The sequence below is a fragment of the Oxyura jamaicensis genome, chromosome 1 (assembly GCF_011077185.1).
Source record: "Oxyura jamaicensis isolate SHBP4307 breed ruddy duck chromosome 1, BPBGC_Ojam_1.0, whole genome shotgun sequence".
In the NCBI taxonomy this organism is placed as follows: Eukaryota; Metazoa; Chordata; class Aves; order Anseriformes; family Anatidae; genus Oxyura; species Oxyura jamaicensis.
The window spans coordinates 26364896-26392678 of NC_048893.1; the positions used below are offsets into that span (position 1 = coordinate 26364896).

At 40.4% G+C, this 27783-nt stretch overlaps 1 protein-coding gene and 1 long non-coding RNA gene across 2 annotated transcripts; one reads left to right on the forward strand and one right to left on the reverse strand.

Moving 5' to 3' along the window:
* Window positions 1-27711, reverse strand: TES (testin LIM domain protein). The gene is made up of 8 exons (XM_035342390.1): window positions 27629-27711; window positions 27495-27590; window positions 15789-15874; window positions 8260-8512; window positions 6788-7123; window positions 3346-3561; window positions 2638-2796; window positions 1-1424 (listed from the first exon to the last, which is right to left on the reverse strand). The coding sequence occupies exons 2-8, from the start codon at window positions 27519-27521 to the stop codon at window positions 1233-1235; spliced, it is 1269 nt and encodes a 422-aa protein (XP_035198281.1). The 5' UTR covers window positions 27522-27590; window positions 27629-27711; the 3' UTR covers window positions 1-1232.
* On the forward strand, window positions 11967-27358 carry LOC118175826. Its single transcript, XR_004755151.1, has 3 exons — window positions 11967-11978; window positions 20586-20588; window positions 27223-27358. It is a non-coding gene; the product is annotated as an uncharacterized LOC118175826 (long non-coding RNA).
* Window positions 27712-27783: the final 72 nt, after the last annotated feature.

Genomic DNA, 27783 nt, shown 5'->3' on the forward strand with positions numbered 1-27783 from the left:
GGCCAAAGATGCTTTATTCACTATTTGGCACAGAGCTAACAATTTTCACTGTAGATCTCTGATCTTTAAGGGGAGGTGGAAAAAAAAAAAAAAAAGAACACCATAAGAAGCAATTCATTTGGTTTATCTAGTAAGCAAACCTGATGCTCAGCTTTTTTTTTTTTTTTTTTTTTTTTTTTTAACTCAAATACTGGAAGCTTTCTGGTAAAGAATTCTTCCTGCTTTGGTTGGAACTTACAATTCAAAAGCCTAAGTATGAACCTTTTGCAGCATGACTTATCCATATGGTATTGTGCCATGTCCCTCTGAGAGAAGGCATGATGTATGAAAAGCACATTCATGAAAAACAGAAGCCAGTTCTGAAAGGGTAAGAGTGACAACCACAAATGGTGGTAGATTATTTTTTTTGTTTAAATTTGTGTAAGACCTCCCTTTATATTTTCCTCTACCTCTCCTCCCTTCCAAAAAAAAAAACAAACAACAAAACAAAAAAAATCAGAAAAGACAGAAGCAAAAAAAAAATAAAACCCTACAAAGTAACTTCTATATTCATAAAATGAAAACTTCTCCATGCATGAAAAGTTATAAGAAGTAAACATGAGCTAAGACAGTTTTTCCACTGGTGCAGAGTTACTTTACAAACTAGATATGAGTAGTCACTACTCCTCAATAACCCATTCATCAGCAACGAACAAAAAACTACATTTTTTTTAAACCCACAAACTTCATTCTTCCTCCTCACTTGAGGTCTAGTGGTCTATGTGGCAGTAAAGCTGATCATTTTCTCTAAAGTGCTTGATGAAAGCTGAGAAACTTTAAGACATGATAAATTAATTTGTCAAACTGAAAGTGGAAGAGCTACATGATCATATAACACAAGAAAAATTGGAACACTTTCATGTTTTCTTCTTTCATTACACAAGATACAGTAAAAAGATCCTTCATGGTGAAGAGCTCCCTTCAAGTGTACAGAGTTCATAACACACTTTTCCCTACATTTCTGATATATGAAGACATTTGACATAAGACTCAGGAACAAAATCCCAAAGAAGAAAGTATTATAGCTAAGGAATGAAAATTACACAGCAAGTTTTAGTCACTAAAAAAAATCTTTGGGAAAATGCTATTTAGTACTTTCAATATCTTTAAATGCCCAGATACTGTGTATTTTTACAGTAGAAATGCAAGAGCCTTTGGAACACAGCAATGCTTAGTTTTGTGCATGTCTTCTCTTATGACATCATTTTTTTCTTACATTCCACTGAGCAAAAGACCATCCCTTCCACTGGCATAAACTTCTGGCCAATTAAACACTTGCTACAACAGGAACATAAGAAACATTCCTCCGTAGCGTGCCAGTTGAAGTTGTTGTATGTCACACGTTGAACTTCTGGATCTATAGCATTATGACAGCCTTGGCAGATCTGTTTAGAGAAAAAGTCAAACAAACATAAAAAATCACTTAGATGAAGCATGCATCACCTCTCTACAGCTGCAACAAAAGAAGGAATTCTTAGATGTTTTCAAAGAATATAGACAGGTGTCAAAAGAAGCCTTTGAAATAAGTCTTCAGCTTTTGATTCTTCCTTTATTTTTAAACCACAGTTACTGACCAAAATGTGGTTGAGGAAAAAAAAACAAAACCAGAATAAAAACGTACGTAAGAAGTCAGCTGCTGCTGGCACTAAGCGTAAGACAGTTATGGTGGTTATGATTTCCCAATTCCCAAAGCAGGATAAGAGCTTTTCATGTCCGACACAGATCTTCCTATATTAACCCACACATTTGAAGAGATCAGTTACAAATATATGTTACTGTGCATTAGCAGCTATAAAGGCATGCCAAAGAATTAAAGCATATTAAAAAGACTTGGATGGAATTCATTTGGAGCTCTGGTTGCCAAAGATCATTTTCTAGATCTCAGGGTAATAGTATTTTAAGAGAGAAAAGCCCCTCTGGAAGGTAATTCCTTACATCTAGCATAGAAAAAGGTATCAGCTACCAGCTGGAAGTAATGGTTTTCTTCTCCATTAACTACACAAACAGCCTAGATGCAGACTGAACTCCCAGCTAATAGCTAGTTAACTGGTAGAGATGAATGGACTATCACCTCAGATAAGAGCTCATAACTAAGAACCAAGAACTAGCATCTCTTCACAATTTTTTGCCTTTATCCAGTGAGTCAGTCTCCTGTGTAACTCATGGGCTTAGAAATACACGGAGAAACAAACTACTTAGATTGCGGTTGCCATAACAGGCTTTCAGCAAACCAGATGTAGTCATAACCCGCTGGTCACAATGAACTGTGATTGATATGAACTAGACATTTAGCAGCATTACTCATCTTCACATATTTTACTTCTCCTATTACACAATCCTGCTTCAACACTGGTAAAATTAAAGATACTTTCTGAACCACTCCCCCACTCCTAAAGTAGCTCTAAGTCAAGTTTATACATTCACAGAGTACCTGTCCGCTTTCAATGCTTCTTTCAAAGGGAAAAAGAGATGACCATTTTGGACCTGAACTTATACTGAATTTATTTATTTCAAATACTCCCACTCTGGGAAGAAGGTAAGAGTTTCAAGCTCTTCAAGTTCCCTTCCTTCACAGCACTGTGTCTGTGAGGATCTTACCGCAGCATGGTTCTTCACGTAGCATGGTTTACAGACCGGCTTGTCATTCACCATTACATAGATTTCCCCAGCCAAAACGCAGTCGCAGTCAAAACAGCAGAAGTGTTTCAGATGCCAGTTTTGACCTTCTGCTTGAGTATATTCATTGCTGAATATCAGCTATGAGGAAAATACACCAACATTAGTAAAGGAAATACTATTCAAATACCTATATTAAAGCTAGCCTCAGGATGTTCTGTAATTTGCAAGAAACGGATGGCAGTTCTCCCGTTTTAAATGACTTAAACAAAAGTGAAAGTATCCACTTGTTTGACCATTTTCCAAAGCCTCTTTCATTTATTAAGAGCTGGTAGATACCAAAGACATCAGGTAGGCTGTTCTGTGTTCATTGCTTAAGGTGTAATTTAGTGAGGTGCTCCCCCTAGTGCACTTCTTGAGCAAACAACTGTGTAACTGGGACTTGATAAATAGTTACTCTCATGTAGTATACCTATATCCTATGCTCATGTAGACTACACAAAACCCCCCTCCAAATCCAAAACCTCTTGGAAGCAGTGTCCATATCAGTTACAGTTCCTTGCAACTACAATCAGCTAAAACTGGTAAAAGGATGTCATGCCCCTGTGCTGAAATATTTTAGTGAAGCTTTATTAGCTTTTCAGGACCACAAACTTGTGCGCTGAAACAAAAGACTGGGATATTTCCTACCTCATCGCATCCAGCACAGCGGGGTTTTTCACTATCACAATAATGTCTTCCACAGTAGAGATTACCATTCTTCCAGAAATAGATCATGTCTACTAGAAGTTCACTGCAGGTGCAACAGACAAAACAAGCTGGGTGCCATAATTTATCATATCCTGCACGTTCCGCGTAGACAGCTGGGTCACCTTCTTTCATGCTCAGTTTGCAGCGATAGCAGGACTGGAAAGGTTATTAAAAATTAAACAGTTATTTCAAGAGGTATGTTTAAAGAAATTCCACATTACCTAAACATTTAATCAATCCCACTTGCCCACGCTGAACCTACAGTATTGAGTAACTTCCACAATCGGATAGTGATGTGACGTATGGCATTGCACAATTATCACATCATGATGATGCATATTATACTGACAGCACTAGCATTACGTAGATGGATTATTACATTTTCCGATATTCACATTCTTGTAACTACTGTGAATATTTATAAATTTTAATTGCCTGTTGGATTTTTGAGCATGTGACACTCCCAGAACGTTAAGAGTAAGGAGCCTCCATCAAAGGTAACCAAGTAGACCTAGACTAGTATACATAACAAAACTATGGCTGAGTACTTATAGGTCATAAGCAAAAAGTAATCAAGCCGTATCTGCAGCACTGGTGAGGAAAGATCACAAGTGGTGTCCCGTAGTGCTCAGTACTGGGGCCAGTTCTCTTCAATATCTTTATCAATGACCTGTACAAGGGGATCGAGTGCACCCTCAGTAAGCTTGCAAACACCAACCAAGGTGCAAGTGTTGATTTGCTTGAGGGTAAGAGGGCTCTGCAGAGGGATCTGGATAGGCTGGACTGATGGGCCAAGGCAAACTGTATGAGGTTCAATAAGGCTAAATGCCTGGTCCTGCACTTAGGGCACAACAACCCCAAGCAACGCTACAGGCTTGTGGAAGAGTGGCTGGAAAGGTGCCCAGTGGAAAGGGACCTGGCGGTTGATGTGGTTGATAGTTGGCTGAATATGGGCCAGCAGCATGCTCAGGTGGCCAAAAAGGCCAACAGCATCTGGGCTTGTATCAGAAACAGTGTGGCCAGCAGGACTAGGGAAGTGATTGTCCCCCTGTACTCGGCTCTGGTGAGGCCACACCTTGAGCGCTGTGTTCAGCTTTGGGCCCCTCACTACAAGAAGGACATCGAGGTGCTGGAGCATGTCTAGAGAAGGGCTATGAAGCTGGTGAGGGGTCTGGAGAATGTCTTATGAGAAACAGCTGAGGGAGCTGGGGTTGTTTAGCCTGAAGAGGGTGCTCAGGGGAGTCCTTATGGCTCTCTACAACTACCTGAAAGGAGGCTACAGTGAGGTGAGAAATTGGTCTCTTCTCCCAGGCACTAAGTGACAAGACAATAGAAGGTGGCCTAAGTTGCACCAGAGAAGTTTTAGATTGGATATTAGGAAAAATTTCTTCACTGGAATGGCTGTGAAGGATTAGAACAGGCTGCCCAGGGAAGTAGCTGAGTCACCATCCCTGGAGGTCTGCAAAAAACATGTAGGTGTAGTGCTTAGTGCCATGGTTTAATGGTGGACTTTGCAGTGCTAGGTTAAAGGTTGGACCAGATGATCTTAAAAGTCTTTTCCAACTTAAATGATTCTATGAAAAAAAAAAAAAGTTGTGAACATTTGAAAAACTCATTCTGTTTAAAGCTGCATTTTAGGAATGCTTGTAATTTATGGCTATTATACAATATTTTGTGATAAACAACCCTGGAGTGGGAAAGTAATTATGGAAAAGGGACTACAAAGTTTACAGACATTGGAACTATTTCTGCTGTAGCTATGAGTTCATAGCTGATCATCTGCTCTATACCTGCTTAGAGAAAGGGTTGTGTCATCAAGTCAAAGAACACAGGTGGTTTATGGAATGGAAACACAAGTTTTAATCTATGGTTTAATCATCAGTCTGGAACATCCTGCACTCCAGTTGGTCCATGGAGTAGGCTGAACATCCTGGAAAGATTATCTCCACAATCCACACTACAAGAAGTCCAGCCACAAATGGTCTGAGTTTCTGACTGTGTGTGTATAAGCATGTACACACACACACATCCCCACACTTGCTTCAGATGAGCAAAAAAATATACACAGAAAGACATCAAAAGTGGAGAAAAAATAGCTTATAGAACATATGAAAGCAGAGGTACAAAGGTATATAAAGCTTTTTTGACTCTTCTTTCTACTCCAGACTCATAATCCCAAATGAGTCAAGTAGAAGGTATAGTCATAGTATGGACCCAGATCAGTGCAAGATGATCCATTTACCTATCACTTGCAAAATCCTCAGCCTAGAAGGCTAAAAGACAAAGGGAATTGTTGCTTTTGATCATTTTTTTCCGATGCAATTGCTGAAATTGAGGATTTATTAGATGTAAAGGTTATTCTGCTGAATACCTGTTTTGTTATTCCGTTTTTAATGGTGGCAAAATCATTCTTCAAACAAAAAACACACAAAGGCAATTATTATAAGTAGGTTTACATTAGTAGTGGAGGCCTGGTTTTATTTTTATTTTTTTAATCAGGTTTAAAATAATTGCAATCTATTACAGAATAGTAACATTTGTGGACATCAAAGTATAGGAGCTTTTGTCACTGATGTGAAGGTCTAACATAAGAAAACAATGGAAGACTGCTTAAAGAACCACTGGAAAGAAACTAGTTTAACGTTACTTCAGTTACCTGACCCTTAGTTTGTGTTCATGATTGGTACCCTGAGCCAGGCACAGCAGAATTTTACAAGTTTCATCAGTAATGCTTTATCAAGGCTGTACTTTTAGAAATATTAATGAAGACAGTTATGCAAAAATAACCTCATTATTTTGTTGAGCTATTACAAGGCAGAATTCGGATGTCAATGGGGAAAAATACATCTGATTTTGAAAAGAAAACTAGTAAAAGCAGCTGTTATACTGGTTGGCTTGTTGGAGATGGGAGAGAGAGGTGTTATCTTGCTATTATTTAGTTTCATTTAGTTTAAAACACAATTTGTCAAATGGGCAATTTTGATGCTCTTCTAAGAAAGAAAACAGTCTATCACAAACTAAAATTAAACTAAACTCTTCAAGAAGAGAAAAGTGTAACAGTTAGTCTGTAAGATTATACAACTTTCTTGATTGTTATTCTGTAAAAGCCATCCTGCTATTTTTCCAAGCTAGCCTTTTTTTTTGTAATGAGCATGAAAAAGTCATCTGTGATCTGGGAAGTTATTTACTACACCATAGTAAATATCGTCAGAAACCAGAAGTTCTGAGCAGACATTAACAATGTTTTCCAATTCCCTTTCTTTCTTTCCCTCCCCAGATTTTCCCTACTCCAAATGAACAAATTCATTGAATTAAAATGACTAAAGAGAACACTCAAACGATAATCTACCTTCTTGCTTTGTCTTTTGTTTCTTATACTTACATACTGAGATGCCTTCTGATCTGCTGATTTGTCCTCCATTGCTCCCACAGCAGCTGAGGTGCTTCTGTCACCACTGTTCACGTTATTCTTGTCAGTAGCTTTAGTTTCCACCTCACCAGGGAGCTTGACATCTCCTACACCAAGCGCCTCGTTTTTGTACTTCTTCACAAACTGCTCCATCTGTTTAACTTCATTGGGGGATAGCTCGTGGCATTTTGAAGGATCCTGATCGTGAGCAGGCAGCTGCTTAGCCAACTGCTTCTTCCTGTACTGCGCGCCTTCCGAGCCAGCAACAGGCTGTTTCTCCTTTGGTAGCATCTGCATATACTGTCTAGCCTAAACCGGGAGGAATTAGATATCAGATGCCATTTCAACTATAGACCTATCCTTTCAAGCAAGCAAATGACTAAAATAATTTCTACTGTTTTTAACATGTTTCTGTTGCTAGCAACAAGGTCCTTTTTATAAACATTAAGCTATTGAAACACAGTAGATAGAGACAAAATACAGCAGAAGCATTAATTGGCTTCTTCCCAAAGTAAAAAACAGGCTTCCTTTTAAGCCTTTTAAAACATGTAGAATATGTAGAGTTAACTCCTTTTCAGGGTAAACAATAATTAGTGTTTTACATAGCACTTCGTCTGTTCAAAGCTGTTTAAAACTAGTGATTACCAGTACAGCTTAAAGAAGTTGAAATTGAAATAGCTTGCCTGAGGCACACAGCCCATTGCAGAAATAATTCTAGCAAAGTAAAAGTGTTCTTCTTTTAATAAAGCAAGGACAAGTGTAAAAATGGGAACGGTAACTCAATGTAAAGTAAGGGGTTATATAAGGTTTGATTCATTCACTGAAAGAGGCTATTTAGACAGGCAGGTCAGAGATAACTTGATTCCAGTATAGATCACACAACACTGCAGTACAATTAACAATCAAAGCTTGAAAAGCAAAGCAAAAATCCTCAGAAGGCTATCTAACATCTCATCTACTTGAGCTGGAAACATACTGGAAGAGAGCTCTTCTTTGAGATGTCAACGCTGAACTTGTTCTTACCATATACAGTAAAAGCCATATACAAGACTGTGTTCCCCTTAAATTTAAACCGTGACATAAATTGCTTTGGGACACATGTGCACACATGATTCTAAGCACACACTCCATACAAATTTTTCAAGTTGTCTGAAAGATAGGTTTGAGAAATTGCAGTCCAGGGACCTCCAATAGGATTAAGAGTTATCTGCCATTAAAAATAAATAAATAAATAAAATCTCCCCAGTTCTCAGGAAGTTCCTCAGAGTAACATGCATATTACAGGCAAGGCTCAATAAACAGTCACCATATTTTAGTTTTGAGGAGAAAAAAAATGAAGAGGTACACACAGAAGAACTACAACAGGCAGATTTTTAGTAAGGTAGACTTCTTTATCTCCTATCAAATCCTGCCTTGAACACAAAGTAAAAGAGGGTCTGACTTACAAGTGTCTGATTCTGAACAGGAGGAGCCCACTCATAAGTCACAGTATTGATGGATATGTTCTTCTTGGCTGGCACTGGATTAGTCAGTATCATCACGTTACGTTTATACATGGGAATGCCATCATTTTTCAGCTTTGCAATAAGGGTTGTGTATTTTGTGTCTTCAAAGAGTTTTCCCACTTTACGATCCTCCTCATTGCTTGTGAGAACATCATGCTCTTCCTGGCCACATTTGCAGTTGCGGCATATTTTTCTGAAATTTACAGAAACAAAGTTATAGTCTCAGTTGTAAACTACATCTCACACTAGCTGCATGTGCTGCAACAACATCACTGGGAACCCAAAACCTTGTTTTCAGTGCTTTGATAAAGAATATCCTTCAAAAGCGTTTGACAAATTGCAGAAGAACTTGTATATTCCTTAATTTCTGTTATATTATTTGTTCACTGTGATCAGATATAAATATCAGCCAACTACTTTAGTACATTTTAATAAGATATTATATCATTTCTTCAATTATGTCACAGTGCTGACCACACACATACATGTCCACGATCACCCACATATCAGATTTGTCATTGGTAGTCACACGACTTATACTGTATGTGCATCAACATGACCCCCAGAAATCATTTATTTGTGCTCTTTAGTTTTTAGGATTCTCTTTATACATTCCAAATGACACACGTTGTGTGATGTCTCCAGATGCATGATTTTTGGTTACCACAGGGTTACTACCAAGTGAAAACAAAAGTTTCCTGGAAAGGGAATGAGAATACAGCCATATATACAGTGCAAACAGAACATGATGCGATTGAAGTTTCTCATTTAAAAGAGAAGGTGAGAGAAGAGTGACTAGCTTATATGGATGAAGTATTTCAGACAGCTCTGAACCAAGTCGGAGGTACTTTGGTGCATACTGTGCAGGCAATTTTCATAGATAACATCCTTAAAAGGTAGGTTTCACTTACTCAGATAAATGAAAATATTCCTTCTATATAAAAAAACACATCAGAACTCCTTTGATTAAGGGACATTATATTACCTTAAGCATAACTAAACAATTCACATTTAATACCTTAATTAATTACCTTGGCTTACATAAGCTAGTTCACCATTTATTAATGGCTTTTCCAGAGCTTCCACTCAAAACAGTCAGCCATGGTATATGGAAATTAGTGAAGCTGGCTGTTTCCCACTGGTTGTTCTTATAACCTAAGAGAACAGATCAACCTTCTGGATCTCTTGAGCCTGAAGAGCGAACAATATTTTACCCCATAATTTATTCTTCATATAGTGAATACCATAAAGCTTCTATCTACAAAACACTTCTCAACTCTGCTTGCCAAAAGCCACCTAACTCTCACATGGTTCTGCACCTTACTACCCAAAGCCTTGAAGACAAGATCTATACCTTATCTTAAGGCGTATAACAGGTATGTGGCAGGAACGTGCCCATAACTAGAAAGGCGATGGGAAAGGGAGGAAGAGGAAGGACGTGCCTATAACTGGTCACAGGAAGTGATGCACAGCCAGCCCCGAAGTTATGCACTACACCATGCTACACTATTTCAGTGTGTGATGGGAGCAGCCCTGGTCATGCAATGATACAACCATCGTTTCCTAAGTTACAAAGCCCACTCCAAACAAAAAATAGTCAGTTCTGCTACAGAAGTGAGTCACTTTGCTCTAAAAACAGCTAGCAAAACAACAACAGGCAAAACAGACTCCTCTTTACAACACAGAAAGCTTAGAGATAACTACGAAGTAAAAATGTAGGCTGATTGCTTGTGTGACTTCCAGCTCATTCCCACAACAGGAAAAGGGCACACAATTTCAACTATTTGAACCCTAACAGACACTAAGCACTTTGAAATCTCCCTGCTTACCGAAACATTCAAGCATGAATCGAGACTACCCATTGAGCCTAAATACATCTCAAGCACTTGCAACAAAGTTTGATAAAACCTTGAGCATTGTTCTACACAAGTCCCTTAACAAGCTATTACTTCAATCTATTTAATCTGCTAATAAAACAGCTATAGTCATATACAAACCTTATCTCCCAGTTGTGCCTCCTCTGAGATCTGACACCGTCTGGCACTATCAGACCTTCCTTTTTGCAGGTTTAGTTCATTATGATAGCAGTGATGAGCACAGCTCTGTGTCCCACCGTACATGCAGCTTGAGTTCAAGCAGTTAGTCCGCTCCAACAACAGCTTACCACATATTTTCTCCACTTTTTCAACTTAAGCCTTTAGCAGTAAGAAGCCCCAGCTTCAATGTTGCCTCTTTGCAGGCTGTGCTTTAGTAACACAGGTGACTGAACAGACACCCTCAGGTGAACTGCACTGTCAGCAAGAGAAGTGTGGTCTTGCTGTCCAGAATCACCCTGCTTCCAAACCAAAACCCATCGAGAGCAACTCATACGGCTGTGCTGCCTGTGTGCTCATGACAGCAGTATGATGGTTTGTCTAGCTCTCCCTGCTCTGTAAGGCATTCACTTACAGAGCAGTAGCAGTGACAGCCTGCAGAGACCAGAGTCATCACCAGGAAGCTGCAGGGGAATTCTTCTCCTCATATTTTTCACAGGTACTAGAAGCACCACAAGGGCATCTTGGTTTTTGCTCACGCTAAGTCATGAAATGGCATATTAATTTTCTATCGCAGTTCGAGATTCTGCTTCTGTTCCCACCTCGGACAATAGCTTAACTCGATTACTTTTATCTTCAGTCCCACCTTTTATCTTCAGTTCCACCTTAGCATTTCTCACTAGTTTCAATATCCTTGGGAGATTTTCTGTTGCCCTGATAAGCAGATGAACAAATACTTGCAAAGAAATTAAAACATACAACTTGTTTTCAGCTCCTTGCTGGGCCTCACTGTGCAAACTGTCATAAAACTACTGTGGTTTATACTCGCATTAAGAAAGGTCATCTTCCTTATGCTTGCTAATCTTCCCCTACCTCATGCTTACTTACATTAATAAATTGACTGTGTACATTTCGGTCTAATGTTATCTTCTTGTGCTTTCAATGAAAGAATGAATCACTTTTTGCAAGAAGCTGTTACAGGGCTACATGACAAGACTAAGTGTGATTGGGCATTAAAACATGGATTACTGGCATGAGAACTTGTGAGTAAGTCTCCAAATGCATAAGGAAGTAGTCCAGCAAGAATTTGGAGAATCCTGAGGCACAACTGTCAGTCTGTTCTGGTAGGTTGCAGGAAAAACCCTGAGGCTGGTGCCATTTCCCCTGCTCCCCAAGGCTCCACTGGATCTCTGCCATATGAAGACATCTGTGCTCTGTTTAACAGCCAAAAAAGGGTTTCCTGTCCCAATTTATAATCCCTTTTCTTGATTAATTTGCAGTACTAAATGTCAACTGGTATCTTTTACACATACAACTCTAATGCAGAGCATTGTCTACAATTTAGTCATACCTTCTTTCTCTAATCTACCATTTCAGAGTCCTGTTCATCAGTCACTGTCTCTTGTGTTTTCTTTGACTATGATACAGCTATCTTACTGTAGTGACTACAGCACAGTACCTTGAATTTAGACTTTACAAGTCTGTCTGGTAACTGACACTTAATGCTTAGTGTCAGTGTTAAAGCAAGGACCTCACATGTGCTGGGTGTGCTGGGACAGCCAGTTGCTTTTATATATAGACAGACAGACTTCAATTTATCTCTGTTGATTCTAACTAGAAGAGGCAGTGAGACTTTGTTTTCTCCATGTTCTTTGTCAATAGTTGACAATAATGGGGATAGCACGGGGGTGGGGGAGGGAAATATTTTTCTCTCACTTAAGAGCATTAAGCAGAATCCCTATTAAAGGAGGCACTAGAGATTCCTGCGTATGTGTTTGCAGCTGTCAGGACTTCAGCAGAGGAGTCCTGACTGTTCCTCCAATCAAATCTCAGCAGTTTGGTAAGCCTTTCTTATTCAAAACATGGCAGGAAAGGAACGAGCTTCGAAATTCATGGAATTCAAAGTCATGTATCATTGCAGAAGACACATTTAGTGGATCTAGGCCTCATAGGCCTATGAATTCCCACATCCTGTATTTCTGCTAACTACAAGGTTCCTTCTACAAAACCAGATGTCACCCATCCTCCTCTTTTTCAAGGTCTTTGTGTATGGAGAGGAAGAATAATTCAGACTGTGACTTTCTACACTGGCTTTGTGGTGACAGAAAGCAGCATCTGCAAGCCCAGAGAAGCTCTCAACAAATACCTGGCAAATCTCAAGGCTTGTATCCTCCATGCAAAAAGACTAAGTTCTTCCTATGATTCCTTCAGTTTTCTTGTTATTAACACAGTACTAATTGTATTGGCAATTACTACAGCTGTGCCTCAGCCTTACTGGCCCGTCAGCCTTAGTATCAGAGAATGCTGACACGCACCTCAAGCTCTCTCTGCCTCCCAGGGGTTGTACCTTTGCAAAGAAGCCAGTTGCTAACAGTGGTCATTCCCAAGCTTATGATTCTCATCTCCAGAAGCTTTTTGACACCTTGGCAAGCCATGCCAGATACAATTATCACTTCCTGGTACACAGGACTAAGATAAATCTGAACATTTCCGCCCTCTTAGGAGATCTCAGTCCTGCCCCACACTTCCCTCTAGTGGAAAATGCCATCCCAAAGACCAAAGGTTTATACCAGAAGCAGTGTCTGACAGGTCGCTTGCCCTGCTAATTTTCTGGAGACAAGCTTTGCAGTTTGAACGAACTATAACATTTGAACTGAGAAGACGTTGTCCTGTTTGTGCTGAACCTGGACAGAAGCATGATGTTTATCATTACTTCTGCACTAGCCCAAATGAACGGTTCTGCATCTGTATACAGCCCACACATAGTGCCAAGAATGGTAGCACAAAATGCTTAAAGACTTCAAGATGTCAGAAGATTATTTTTCAAACACAACCAATATAGAGAAGAATGGTGTAGCAACTCCATATAAAACTTTGCTAACAGATTGGCATACTTTGATTTTTTGGGTGCACTTTCCATTTTGATTTCCAATGGCAGAACTGAAGCTCTCCTGTACAGAAGTGCAGAGAAGTGACACCTAGCTCTTTGAGGTACACCAGTATGCACACATGGGAGGAGAGAACAAGAATTACATGACCAACTGAAGCACTTCAGCTCCATCCACGAGAGGGCACTGTCACCCTTGCACAGACAAGAGCAAGGAGTAAAGCCTACCCATGCTGTAGTACACGTGCAAGTAAGACTGCTGCCTCTGCTACTACTGTACTGGGTCTGGCTGGCATGGAGATAGCTTTATTCCTAGTGCCCCTGTGGTGCTGTGGTTTGGATTTGTGGATAAAACGTTAATAACACCTGCTATTGTTGAACAGTGCTTGCACTTTATTTCTTATTCTGCTTCCTCCTCTGCAAGTAAGGTAGGGGTGGGCAGCAAGCTGGGAAAGGACATGGGGTAAGGAAGGGAATGCTACACCAGGACACTAAGTAAACAGGCATTCAGAACCCATCCCTTTCTGTTCCAGCGATGAACTCCTGAAATCCCTGCATCATGCAAAACATTATACAGTTTTCAAAGGAAAAATGAACTACACAAAACTGATTTCCGGCTTCAGATTCACACCCTGGCCCCAGTAGCAGATCCAGTGGAGAAGAGCTACCTTCCAACCCATTCTAGAACAGCTTTAACTTTTCAACTCTCAATATGCCACATTTGTCAGACACCTAGAAGCATTTCCAGCCACCTTGCTGCCTGGAATATCCTATCTCTCTTCAATCCACAAATTAAAACTTCAACCCAAACTAAACAGCTAGTGTTTTCATGTTTTACTTGCTTTTTAATATACTGCCATCTACACGCTCTCACTGTCTAAGAGCGGAAGCAGGGCAATGAAATGAGTAACAAGAAAAAACATACAGAAAAAAACTCCTAACATACACACATGAACAGACATGTTCTGATTTGGCAAATATGCTATTATGTGACTGTATCACTTCAGACATCTCATTTGTTACCTTTAATTCTTCCCTGCTGAAGAATAAACTAGGAATTAGAAGGTCTCTTAGTAGTGGGAACGAAAAATAAGAAAATAAGAGGACAAAGAATGATTGGAAGAAAAAGTTATTTGGACTTTTTTATTTCTTTATTTTTTTTGCCACAAGTCCCAATTTGCGATTTTCCATCTATTGAACCGGCCCTAAACAAAGCCTAAACAAAGATTATTCTCTCAAGTAGTATGTTCTCATGTTCTCATGTCAGCATGGATAAACAATATATTAACTTATCCAAAATTTCTATTCTGTTTCACTGAATTACCACTTACACATTAACCATGTTCTGTTTTCTTATTCTAGTACCAATTCACAAGTCCTTTCTGTGTATTGAAAAAACCTCTCTTTACATTAATTACTTATTTCTTATATCTTTAGACAACAGATTTTATCTGTCAGTGTATTACCACTTCTTGCTCAAGCTTGTTTTTTTTAAGTTGCTTCCATACATATTCCTAATACATAACTGAGAAGCTATATCCTCATCAACTTACAGCAAGCTTTTGCTGTGAGCTTCCTGGTTATTTGCTAAATTCCTTCTCAGCTGCACTCAAATGCTTGGGCATAGATGCAAAGCCTCCTACGCCTCACTTGCAGCTGATGCCACTCTGGCTGTGTTGTAAAGACTACAGTTAAAAAAAAAATCATCATAAAATAAAAACCTATCATGGATGCTGTTATGACTGTAGCTAAATAGCATTGGTGAAAGGCAATTGCTTTCACTAGGTAGCACTTGCTAGTGCTACTAACAATCATTCATGTTTATCCTTTATAGGTTTTTCACTTGGAAACTTTTTTTTTTTAAATCAGAATCACTAAGCTACATCTTAAAGTACACCCAGTATGATCTGCGAACTGAGCCTAGTCAGCGTTATTGAGTTGTTAAAGTTTCAGTAAGACAAGCAAAGTCTTAAGGAAAAAAAGTCTTCTACAGAAGTAATGGCATAGACCACTGAAGGCCTATTTACTGTAAATATCATCAGCTCTTACTGTTTTAGGAGCTGTGCATTATCCAAGGTGAAGAACTATCTAACTTTGAAATGCAACCCCCTTATCCCCTTCCAGGTAATTTGCAGGTGTATACGAAGTTTCAGCTTCTTTTAAACATAGATCATTTTACCTATGACTCCATTCAAAGCTTATGTATTTGATCAGAAGCTGAGAAAGCGTTTTATTACTGAGATGAAGCACTCTTCTTCCTTGTCATCTATTTTACAATAGAGATAAAGATGTTTTTACAAACCTACTTCAACTGTTTAATAAATTAAAGCAAATGCTTCAGTAGAAATAGTACCACTGACTTTAATGTAGGCAAGATGTACATTCGTGTTTATCTACTTGAACGCTCTGTTGCATCACCACTGAGAAACTTTATTTCTGAACCTAGACATTCTTTAAAACATTTGAATAGTTTAATGGCAAACGAGAACAAAACCTGGTATTACACATTTACAGATGTGTGCCATGATCTGCAGTGCTCAGTCACTTACCTCCAAAAATGAAGCTCAAATCCTTCGCACTTATCCTTGCATTTTAAGCAGGGGGCACCAAATCCTTGCTCGTGGCCCAAGCCCATCTGTTTAAAGATCAACAAGAAAACTATTGTCAGCTTCAAGAGTTATGCTGCATGAACCATCTGACTGCTTCCTTTATAGTCACAATCCACAACTAAAGCAGAACATTAAGCATTTGAATAAGTTGCCATCACGACATTTTAGGGTCCACTTCCACCTTCTATCTTCTTTATCTAGAAAAGCAACACTGTTTGCACAAGCCTGTTTATAGGGTTGAACTAGGAGGTAAGCACTCTTTGCAGCCCTGACTCAGGTCTGTGGCACTGAAACTACATTGTGAGGCCATAAGACCTGAAAGTCCAGGCCAGAATACATTTAATCCAGCTGTCAGGACAAAGTGATCTGCAATGTATGACTTGACAAAACACAAGAAATAAAGGAGTAAACATATTCCACTTCTATATCAATAACCTGAGTATTAGATAGGAATAAAGAAAACATATAAGTGATTAGTCTCATATTCCCAAAGATACTTGAAACTACTCTTGACAGTGATGGAGACCAGAACATACCTTTCACAATTATGTTTCAGCTGGACTAATACCAACTTACTTTCCAATGAGAAAGACAAACAGCACAGTTAGTGAGTGCAATGACCATAAATGATATGCAGAGTTTCACGGTGAAGAGATTAAAAGGGCATATGACCAATTCATAATGTAGAAGAACTATGAGAGCATATAAAAACCAGTGCATAATAAAGGCCAACTATTCACACATCAACGTATTAGCAAATTTAAATGCGTAATAGCTCTTGAAAGTTTGAAGTGAAAAATAGACACCAAGCACCGTAACTTATGCATCTATATAGAACATACTAAATTTAAAATGCCTCACTCCAGCTCACCAAACCTTTGGGAAGCATCACTCTTAAATCAGAGCAAATAAGGACCATGGAGCTGCGGTCATGGCTGAGTGTGTAGGTTGATAACCAAGAGACAGAGGGTGACCAGCCCCCATGCTCCCACCCACTGCTCCCAGACATGAGGAACACTTCCAGTTACCTGTGGGTATACTCAGTAGGAAGGACAGTAATCATGAAGGAGACAGCTCACCTCCAGTTTGGCATCACTTAGCATGACAAGAAAATGAGCTAGAGGCTCCTAAGTTCTAATGAGAATCTTAATTTTGACAACAATAACATAATGCATTAATTTGATGCGGTGATACTTTTTTTTTTTTCAACTAAAAAGCTTGCAATTTAATCTGAGAAGTCATATTGCTGTTATTGCATGTACGATTATATGAACAGTTCATCTTTCAACCTGCTTGTGTCCAACAGATTACTTGCAAACCACTTGCTCAGGTCAGAGCACATGGTAAAATGCAGGGATGACAATGGTTTCAGTCACTTTACAATCTGAAGGATCACTGCCTCTATAGCAATTACATATCCCTTAGGAAACTTCAAAACCTTCCTGCAGATTATGGGCTATTTAGGGAAAAGTACTTTGGCAACTATTCAGCTACTACTTGCAACTTCAGGGATAAACAGAGGGACATGAAGTTATTTCTTCCTTTCTTATCTGAAGAATACAAGCCTGCGCTGATCACAGTAATATCATCTTTATCAGCCTAAGGGCTCAAGAAGTTCATACAATAGAGGAACCAACCTGAAGCCAGATCAGCAGACATCTAAAACACATATAACTTTAAAGATGAAGTAGTTATTTTTCCTTCAAGTACATTTTTGTCTGCATTGGAATGTAAAGCTAACAAGTTAATAAAAATTTGCCTCCTCTGCACGTGTTTATTCCTTTCATCTGAAAGCCACAGATCTGTAACGCACACCGTACATCAGAAAACAACTAAGTGCTCTTGTGAAATCAGACACATACTGAACAAAGTGGGGGCCAGGATGTTCTCTGAAGAGGAAGCCAAACCAACATAAAACAATTGCTGTTTGTTTGTTGTGTTTTTTTTTGTTGTTGTTTTTTTTTCCAGGACATTTTTTAAATCATCCTCCTTAAAAGCTGTTTAACTTGAAATAGGCAATTGCCTTCACAAAAATGTAAAGAGTTTATTAACTCATTCTCTCTTGCTGCCACTCCAAACTAGCAGTAATTCCTTATGCCTTGTCTCTCACCTCTTTTAAAAAAAGGAGGAATAATGATGATTTTTATATAACATTATAACAAGGCTTAGAAACCTAGGATCACTAGCATATGGAGAGCTATGCACAGTACAAACAGAAATAGCCTTAACATTTCAAGAATTCCCTGAACACAACCAGAAAGGCAAGCAAGAAAAATAGAATGGTTTTCACGAGTGAATTGTTTCCAAGCCTCGTAACACTTAAAGGTCTTTCAGGCTAAAAATAAGTAAATTAAGTAGAGGTGATTTGTAAATTAAATACAAGAAATTTGTGGTGCCTAAGCACTCTACCCAAAACACATTCCCTCTCCCAAGTATGTTGACAGCAGCCAGCCAGCCTGCTTGCATCTTCATAACCATCTCTCAACACTGATTTCTTCAGTAATAAAGCAGTCAGCTTGCGCATTCCCTCCCCAGCAATAAAAAGCACTTCATTAAAGAAATACTTATGCAACTTGAGGTACATAAACTGAATTTGTAACCAAGACAGACTTGTTCTCATTCTCTTCCTGAGTTTGCTGAGGAATATGTTGTAGTGCGTTTACGTGGCAAGGTTTTGTTAGCAAGGGGCCATAGGGGTGGCTTCTGTGAGATGAATCCAGAAAATGCCCCATGTAGATAAGGAACCTGCCGCTGGACAGAGCCAAGCCAGTAAGTGATGTTTGTGCTTCTGGGAGAATAGATTTAAGAAAGGATAAAAACAAACAAACCTGCTGCACAACAGCAGGTGGGAGAGCAAGGAGTGAGAACCAGCCCTACAGCCCCCAAGGTCAGTGCAGCAGGAGGGCAGGAGGTGCTCCATGCACGCAGCAGCAGTTCCCCTGCGGCCTGTGCAGAGGCCCCTGGTGGAGCAGGCTGTCCCCCTGCAGCCCATGGGTCCCACATGGAGCAGATCTCCACGCTGCAGCCCCTGGAGGAGCCCCCGGTGGAGCAGGTGGATGTGGCCTGGAGGAGGCTGCGGCCCATGGAGAGCCCCCGCAGGAGCAGGCCCCAGGCCAGAGCTGCAGCCCGTGGAGAGGAGCCCACGCAGGAGCAGGGGGCCTGGGGGGAGCTGCTGCCTGTGGGGGACCCGTGCTGGAGCAGTTTGCTCCTGGGAGATGGACCTCATGGTACGGAGCCGTGTGGGAGCGGTTCTTGAAGAGCTACCTGTGGGCAGCCCCCGCAGGCTCAGTTGAGGCAGGACGGCATCCCGTGGGAGGGACCCCATGGGGAGCAGGGGCAGAGAGTGACTGTGAAGGAGCAGCAGAGACAGGTCATGGACTGACCACAGCCTCCATTCCCTGTTGCCCTGTGCTGCTTGAGTGGAGGAGGTGAAATAGGGTAGATGGGAGGGAAGGTGTTTTGGGTTTCTTTCCTTTGCCTCTTACTGCTCTAGCTTGTTAGTAAGTTTAATTAATCTCCCTACTCTGAGTCATTTTTGCCCATCATGGTAATTGTTGAGCGATCTTCCTGTCGTTATCTCAACCCTTGAGCCCTTTGCACTGTATTTTCTCCCCTTTTCCCTTTGAGGAGGGGGAATGAGAGCACAGCTGTGGGCTCAGCTGCCCACCTCAGTAAAGCCATCACTTATGTGGAGGGATGGCTTTTCCACGTGACATCTGGTCACTGTACCGAAAAGGCTTAGCCTAGAAGCAAAGGGCACATTCAGAACTGAATTAGACACTACTCCACATACACTCGCAGACTCTGCCTTTTTTCACAGGGAGAAACCAGGTGGCCACTTGCCAAAAGTAGTATGGATATTAAATAACAGTTGTAGACAGCTTTTTGAGTTTTGACTCCATACCTAAACAGCCGGTGTATGTCAAATGTTCTTCTACAGTGCCATAGCACAATCTGTTTCAGTTGTACGGAAGCATCAGCCTCAGAAGTGAGGGTTTCTTTTCAGTAGCTGATTCCACTGTAACTCAGGAAATTCAGAGAACCTGAGGTGAGGTGTGTTTCATCACTGCTGCTGCCCATGTTTACTCCCCCTGCCTTGCAAAGTAGGGGGCTGGCTCTGTGCTGGAGAAATATCCAGAAATACAGACCATGCTGGGAATGCACTAGAAGGGGAATGTGTATCTGAAAACAGGATGGAATCAGTTTTCCCCATAAATGGGAGTATGGGAGAAGGAGACAGACAGGTCAACTGAAACACTGCCAGAAGAAGGTTCCTACTACCATTAATTTTAATTTTACAGCAAAAGCTATCTAAAACCATCTGGTATTACTAACATAACCAATATGGACTTTAACAGTCTGAATATGGAAGATAGATGACTGGTATCATCCACTGCATGCTGCTTTCATGATTAAACAGTTCTCAAAGGTAAAGAAATTTATATGGTTACAGCACAGTGAGAGTAGCTGCAAATCTGCCCTATTTCATACTGGATTCTAGTCTGAACTGAAAAGTTGACTAACTTTGTTACAGCAACATGTAGAAGCTGACTGTCATCTTTAGCTCAAATGGTCCGTTTGTTCACATGTGTAAAAGAAACATGGCAGTTGCTATAAAATAGTCAAAGCCTGGGTTTTCCAAAGTAGTTAACTGAAATTGATAGCTTTATTGAACATGTCCAAGAACAGAAGTCCAAGAGATCCCTTTTCCCAGCCCCAGTAAGTTAAATCCTCCAGCAAGTTTCAGTCTGGCTTCTTTGCCATTTTAGAATACTAGCTTCAGACTTCCTAAGAGCTGTGGACTTCAAGGAGCACAAGACAACACAAGTATCTCCTTAAATATAGTATAAAAAAAAAAAAAAAAAACAGAACACAGACACAAGTATCCATGCATGTAAAGGCAGATGGCCACTTTAGTCTGACACAAGTAAAATTGTACTTTGCTAGTTACAATTTCTGCTTTGTGGAGAGGTATTGACAAGTCTGTATAACAAATTTGTTCCTATGCAGAATTAACTGTGCCACCATTCAAAGTGCTGTAAAAAAAAAAAAAGCTGTGATGAATGAAGAATTATCTTTAAGTCATTAAAGGAGTGCAATGTCACAGAACTCAGTATTACTGTTTTTCCTGTAATTACCAACAAAGATAAGCCCTAAGAAGTCTTGGCTGAATTAAAATATGAACTCACAGCAGTTAGTTTTTGAAGCTTGCATATACTGGCTTTTAAGGATGATAGATTATTTCAAGTTAGAAGGGCTCTTTGGAGGTCATCCAATTGCCCAGGAAAGAGGAGGTACAACTAAATCAGTTTTGGCAAGTCTTTGTCCATTTTGCAGATTCAACGACTTATTACAATGCTGGACCACACAAGAAAGAGTCTGTATGTTTAATCAGAATTTCTCCTGTTGCAGCTTCTCTCTACTTTCTCATATTATCACTGCAGTTACTAGAGTCTGATTCTGTCTTTTCTATTTCCTCCCACTAATTAGCTAGACACAAGTGGTACCAAGAGGATTCTGACAAAAATTCCCCTGGAAGTCTAGAATTATTTTAGCAGTTATTATTTAAAAGTCACCACACTCCAAATACAGTCTTCAAATAAAGCTGGCTGCACAGAACTTCCTGTCTGTTTAAAGAGGAAACACTGAGGTACAGTGGTAAGGAGAAGGCAGGAGAGGAAGCTGTAAGAAAATGGAGAAGCTCAATTTCATATTTCTAGGTCTCTCTCCCACATTTCTTTTACACACTCCGAACCTCAGCAAAATAACAGAGCTGAGCAAGGGATTGATTCCTAATCCTCTCTCCCCAGGAGGGAACTCCTGCATCACCTGGCAGACTCACCTTGCCATGGACTTCACAGCACAATAATCTCTGCAGCAGAACACAAGTAATTCCACTGTTTGAGACCTCTCCTGAACTTGAAAGGTTGTGGCTATACAGTGAGAAAGTTGTCATTAGCACACTGCAATAATTAACAGTGGGGCCCACAACAGACTTAAGTACTTCCCTATCCTTTTTGCAGCTCTTTTCTGCCCTTGAGCATTCCAAGAACAAAAGTTAAGAGAATTCTCCTAAAGCCATTCTTGAGTTTATTGTTAAGTCCCAGGGCTCATCTGTTCTGAAGATTACCTAGCTATTAACTCATTCAGTTGTTAATGGGGCCACATAAAATGTTATTTCCCATCTCCAGTACAGACTTGAGGAAAACGAACAACAAAATACTGTACAGCACAACAGAAGAGATTTCTATGAAATTCTAATGTAGCTTAGGAGCTTTCAAAAAAGTCAAGATTAAAGCCAAGCATTGGGGTGGGAGGGAAAGACAGTGAGAACAGAAACACATTGAAATGCAATCTGGGGTTGTGCACGCTTTATTGCTGAAAATTGATCTTGAATTTGTGTAATCCATACCTGCAGATATCTCCTCTGGTTGGGAAACACAAATTGGAATTTGAAATAGGTCACAGCATTTAACTTAATCTCTCCTCTTCCTAAAGTTTATTTCTTGTAATTCCAAAATTACAAGGACAAAACAAACATGCTTTTATGAGAGCACTGTATGGGAACAGAGGAAAAAAATAGAAGAGAAATATCCCATGGACCCTTCTATATTTGTTATTACTTTACATGCCTAATTTTAATTGATGGCACAAGTCTGTTCTAGTTCATTTTTATTTTTTTAAATATGCATTTAGATCTAGGGAAAAGTTGACCAGGATTATGATGCAGAAGCAAGTAAGGAAGTCTATTTGCACAGAAAGATGGATGCCAAAGAGTGCCTGCATCCAAGAAAAATATTTGAAAGATACTCTGAGAAGAACAAACAAAAGTGTAAATCAGCTACAACAGACTATGACAGTATACAAGTACTAAGATTTTTTTTATTGTGATGTGTTTAGCTGAATATCAAACAGCTCAGAGTATAAATATTTAAGACACTGCTACAGTCTACTGTCAAAAGACTAACAGCTACTAAAGATCTCAAGTAGATTAGAAAATAAGTGCTGTTTATTCACAAAGTCCTGTATTGTGCTAACTAAGCTTGAGTGCAGTTGACAGGCGCTGTAATAATGTGTCTACAAATCCCCAGTATGCACCATTTATCACCCCATGCTCAGTTACTGTCCTTCCTCAGCTACTGAGCCCTATGCTTCCTGGAAGGACTGGGCTTCAGTGCACGGGTCACTAGGAAAAGCTATTCCACTACAAGAAGACAGGTCACCACCACCTGTTACTTCCAGCCTTACATAGCTTAGTGGCTTATGGCAACCTCCAGAACAAGAAATGTTGAGTACCTTAAAGCTCCCCACAAATGACTTCTTATGGTTTTGCAATTACTTCTCCCATGTTCAAAGCCTATCTTGAATTAGGCAACAGAGATTACCTCTCATCTTGCTTAGAAGAAGGGGTAATAACTGAAGAACTCAAGCATTTGTTTTTACATTACATGTGCATTTTGCTGCGAAATCAGTGCTCTTGTCCAGTTGCATCTTCTAATGTAAGCTTTTCAGAAGCAGACCTGCAAATCTACCCCAGCTCAAGCCAATGATTTCCAAAGCAGAAGCCAGACAGCTTCAGACTGAAAGCAAGGCACAAAGGGAGAGGTAAACCTCAAAACAAACAGACCAGAGACATAAATATGAGCGCGTCTATTTAAAAAAATATATAACTGTATAAGTATTATACTTCGTAATGTGTATTTCCCATCCACCCCATGGCACCTGTGAGCTTTACATTTGCTAGGAAGAAACCATTAATTTGCAGAACACGTTCACTACGTTTCTTTGAGGTGAAAGGAATGCATTTTTTGCCACTTTCACCAATAAAATCTCATTTATGATTGCTACTTGCATTATTGTTTTACCTAAAGGAAATAAAACTTTTTTTTTCCAGGAACACTTGCAGAAACAGCTCATTATGCCTTTAATGACAGAACGTCACAATTTAAAGCATGTTAGTTTTCCATCTCACCACTTACACTTGGCTTGTGATTACACCAGGCAAAGAAATTTTACCTGATCCTACAAGTCAGGCAGTCCTGAATCCAAATTGTTCCTTGGCTTGCTCTCCAGGCATTTCATGGTATTTTATGGTCAAACACCTGGGGAGTACTCTCAGCACAGGAAAAAAAAAGTCAAAGAAAGTTTAATTTAACCTTGCTGTCTTTGTTACTTTTACATCAGTCCTGGATATCAGCTTGGCAAAGGCATGCATTTATACAGGTATTCCAGGCAACAATTCATATCAACACAATATTGGCACTTTTCCCTGGCAAGTCTGAGGGTGAAAAAAAAAAAAAGGAATGCACAAAAAAACCACAACAGGAAGTACTTGCTCCATTTTTTTGTTAAACAAACTTAACCAGTGCTTCTCACATCTCCAAACTTGCTTTCATACTTCTCCTCATAGGCAAATACGTTCACATGCGGATTTTTTCCCCCCTTGATTTTAGTACACTTAAGAAACAGGGAAAAAAGCTCTTGTATCATGGGTTTCCACAGCAGTAACACCAAAACAAACAGCAACGTCAGCAGGAAGTGTAACTCAACAGATATTAGTAAATCATGCTTTGCAAAAGATGACTACATTGACTTTGCTCCTATGCATACTTAACTCATTCATTTATCAGAGGGCATCACAGCTGTTTACTTAGTGATGTCTACAGAATTCTGTCTGGTTTTCCACAATAACATAACAGTCTCACACACAGAGTGAACTACACAGACATACAATACTTGAGAACAGTTGCACCTCTTCCCCTAACTCCTTAGCCCCCCTTCCCATAATAGAGTTCTTTTTACAAAGCAAGCATTATTTCCTGAAAGCTTATACAGAACAGACTCCATGACAGATTCTTATTCTGCCTAGTAAAGCATGAGACCATGCTGCCAGCAGGACTGTGACCTACTGATTCATTTTAAGAAGTTCACTGAGGTGAAAGACAGGGCAAAAATCCAGACTAGCTGAACTTTGTTCTAACAGGGTCTCTAAGAAAGCATTAAATCTTCATTTTTTCTATACCCCCTAAAGCGAAGTTCAAGAACACAGTGTATATTGTACTTGGGAGAAATAGTGGTCTGTTTGCTGCACAAGTACTTTCCAAGCTACAGCTACTGTTCTCAGGCTTCAGCTCTGTTGTACAAAGTTATCTTCATGCTCCTAAAAACAAAACAAATTCAGTTCATTCTAAGGGGAAAAAAAAAAAAAAAAAAAATGTACAGTTAGCCTAAAATTCCCCTTCATCTTTAGAGCATAACCATAAGTAATCAGACACTGTTTACATCATAGCTAAAAAAGCTCTCATGAAACTGCACTTTTCCTACATTATTCACTGTTAGATGTATGTCAAGAGTTCTTATTTTGTGTCTAAAAAGCATGGCAACCAGACTACTTCCAAAAGTTACATATTAGTCCCTCTATGTGGGTATACGTATGTTCTCCATATATTCTGTCCTGAAAATTCAATCCATAATTTGTGGGTTTTGCTGACTGTGGTTGTCCAGAACCCAGGACTCATACCAAAGAGACAGTCTACACACAGACTTGCCTCCTCCAGCAACTTGTGTGGAGTTTCACAGCACAAAGGAGAAACAAAACCAAAGAAGTTAAATTAGAAGTCTGAACTCAAGCGATCACATCTTTAGATTTCTCATAGCTAAACTCTTCAGAGGTATGTTACACAGGACTGCTGTTTTTCCTCTCACATTACAGCAAAAATATAATTTAAGGATAAAACAATAGGTTTGAAAGTGTGGTAGGTGAGGCAGTAGTTCCTCCTGTAGGACAAGTAAGTTGTTTCAGCTCTACGGGTCTGCTAGAAGGGAAGCAATTCCTGCAAGATGAACTGCACTGGAATTTTTATCAGAAAACAACAACAACAACCAATGTGAACACTGAAAACAGACCTTCCTGAAACATTTTTTAAGTGTAGGATTTTTTGTACAATCCCAGACACCTAGATATAAACACACTACTCACATATCTGCACATTTTTCTCTAGTACATTAAGAACCCCGAAAGCCAACAGCAGTTGTCCAAAGAGCCAGTGTAGAAGCACACAGCTGAAGAATGGACTCAAGGACTATTGACACTTGAAATCTTAGAAGTGTCACCTTGGAAACTTCATCTGTAAGTTTTATAGAAGCAGAAAGAGTCCATTATATTACCCAGTTATAATGGAACAGTCGTGGGTGAGGAAGAAGCTGTTTTGTTACAGAATCAGCTGGGTGTTTGAGCCTCCACACCACATCCTCCTTCACTGAGGACTTTGTTCAGCTGAATCCAGGGGTTATTGAACAGCCAGCTTCTACATTCGAATTTGAGTTTAGGGAGTAATGGAGCAGCAATGCATTTACTAACAGGCAACTCCTGCTTTCCTCTGTTCAGGCTTGGAAATTCCTGCTCACCAGGAATTTGTATTTTTTTTTCCCCCTTTAGATTTTGTAAAAGAACAAGTTATTTCTCTCCAAGGTACAGTGCAGAAGGACAGAGGTAGGAACCCCAACCTGTGGTTAATCCTCTGCTGAAGGTGGACCAAGAAATCTGATGAGGCCATCTCTACTTCAAGAGAGGCTTCTCAGAGTGGCTTACTGTCTTTCATAAACTTGACTGAAAGCTTCCCAAAATACTCTCCCACCTTCCAAGAAAGATGGAAGTTGACAGAAAACAGGAGAGAAATAAAAGTTAAGGAAACAAACAAGGACAGAAGGGAGATTAGGAGATGTAGACTGAAGACATGCAGCTAACCCATATGTGATATGAAGTATTATTCTTTCATTTCAGCGTACAAAATCTGAAGAAACTCTGATTAAGTAAATACCAGCAATAAACAAAAAAAATAGAATTTGATAAGAAGAGGTGAACATGGGAGAAGAGAAAGAATAAGAATGGCTTTCTGAACATATGTATTATAGAAACTGAGCAAACGTGAACGTCTTTATTAATACTGCTAAAAGATCTTTTATGACATAAAGCTGAATAGAAAATACAAATTGTTTTCTATAAACAGAGCTGTGCTTGTTTCTTTTGTTGCACCAGCTTCTACGTCTGTTTAGGTGCATTCAGAAAGTCTTTGAAGTCGATGAAAGAAGAATGAAAGACGAATGAAGAAAAGTAAGACAAGAGCAGTCAAATAGACTTTCAACACACATGACTGGCCAATAGTTACACTGCAATTTAAAGCATACGTTCATCTGCTGTAAGTTCATTCAATCCAGGAGTCTATTATCAGCAGAACTTTATCAACATTTCACACCACCTCTTTACTTTCACTTGAGATTGAGAAATTCTGAGTAGGAATGCTGCATCTTCCACAAGCACTCACCTCTCCTGCCATAACGATCAGTGAACAAGCTCTGTCATGTCACTGCTCAGAGAAGGTAACGAGACACCCCACTTCCTCCGCAGAGGGCTGGCGATGCTCATCAGTGACACACCGGCTCGGAAGTTAGCTCCAGGGCCCGGCACTGCGGGCACACCCCCCAGGTCGGGCACGTCCCCACGTCCCCACGTCCCCCGCCCCCCCCCCCCCCCCCCCCCCCCCCGTTCCCCCCCAGCAGCCTCGGGGACCCTCCATTTACCTGCGGACCTCTCCCCGTGCCCTCAACCGGAGGCGGGCGGCTACGGGGCGCGACCCCCGCCCTTACCTTCTTCACTTTGCTCTCCAAGTCCATGCTGCCGCTGCCGCTGCCTGGCCGGACACGCTGCGCCTGTCGCGACACCGGGGCTGTCGCGACGCTGCCACCGCCGCCGCCCCTCGCACCCCGCCGCCGCCGCCGTCGCCGCGCTCCAAACTTCCGCTGTGCCCCGCAGCAGCCGCTGCCTCCGAACAAAGGCGGCGCGGCAGCCAATCCCCGCCCGCCCCGCCGGGCCGACGGCCAATCGGGAGCCCCGCCCCGACAAGCCCCGCCCCGCCCGGGGGCCGGCCCGAGGCCC

Coding starts and splice junctions, on each gene's coding strand:
- TES (XM_035342390.1), bottom strand. CDS start 27,521: ATGGACTTGGAGAGCAAAGTGAAGAAG. Junction 15,875..27,494: donor TGGAGAGCAAAGTGAAGAAG/GTAAGGGCGGGG, acceptor ATCTTTAAACAG/ATGGGCTTGGGCCACGAGCA. Junction 7,124..8,259: donor CTGTTCAGAATCAGACACTT/GTAAGTCAGACC, acceptor CTCCCGGTTTAG/GCTAGACAGTATATGCAGAT.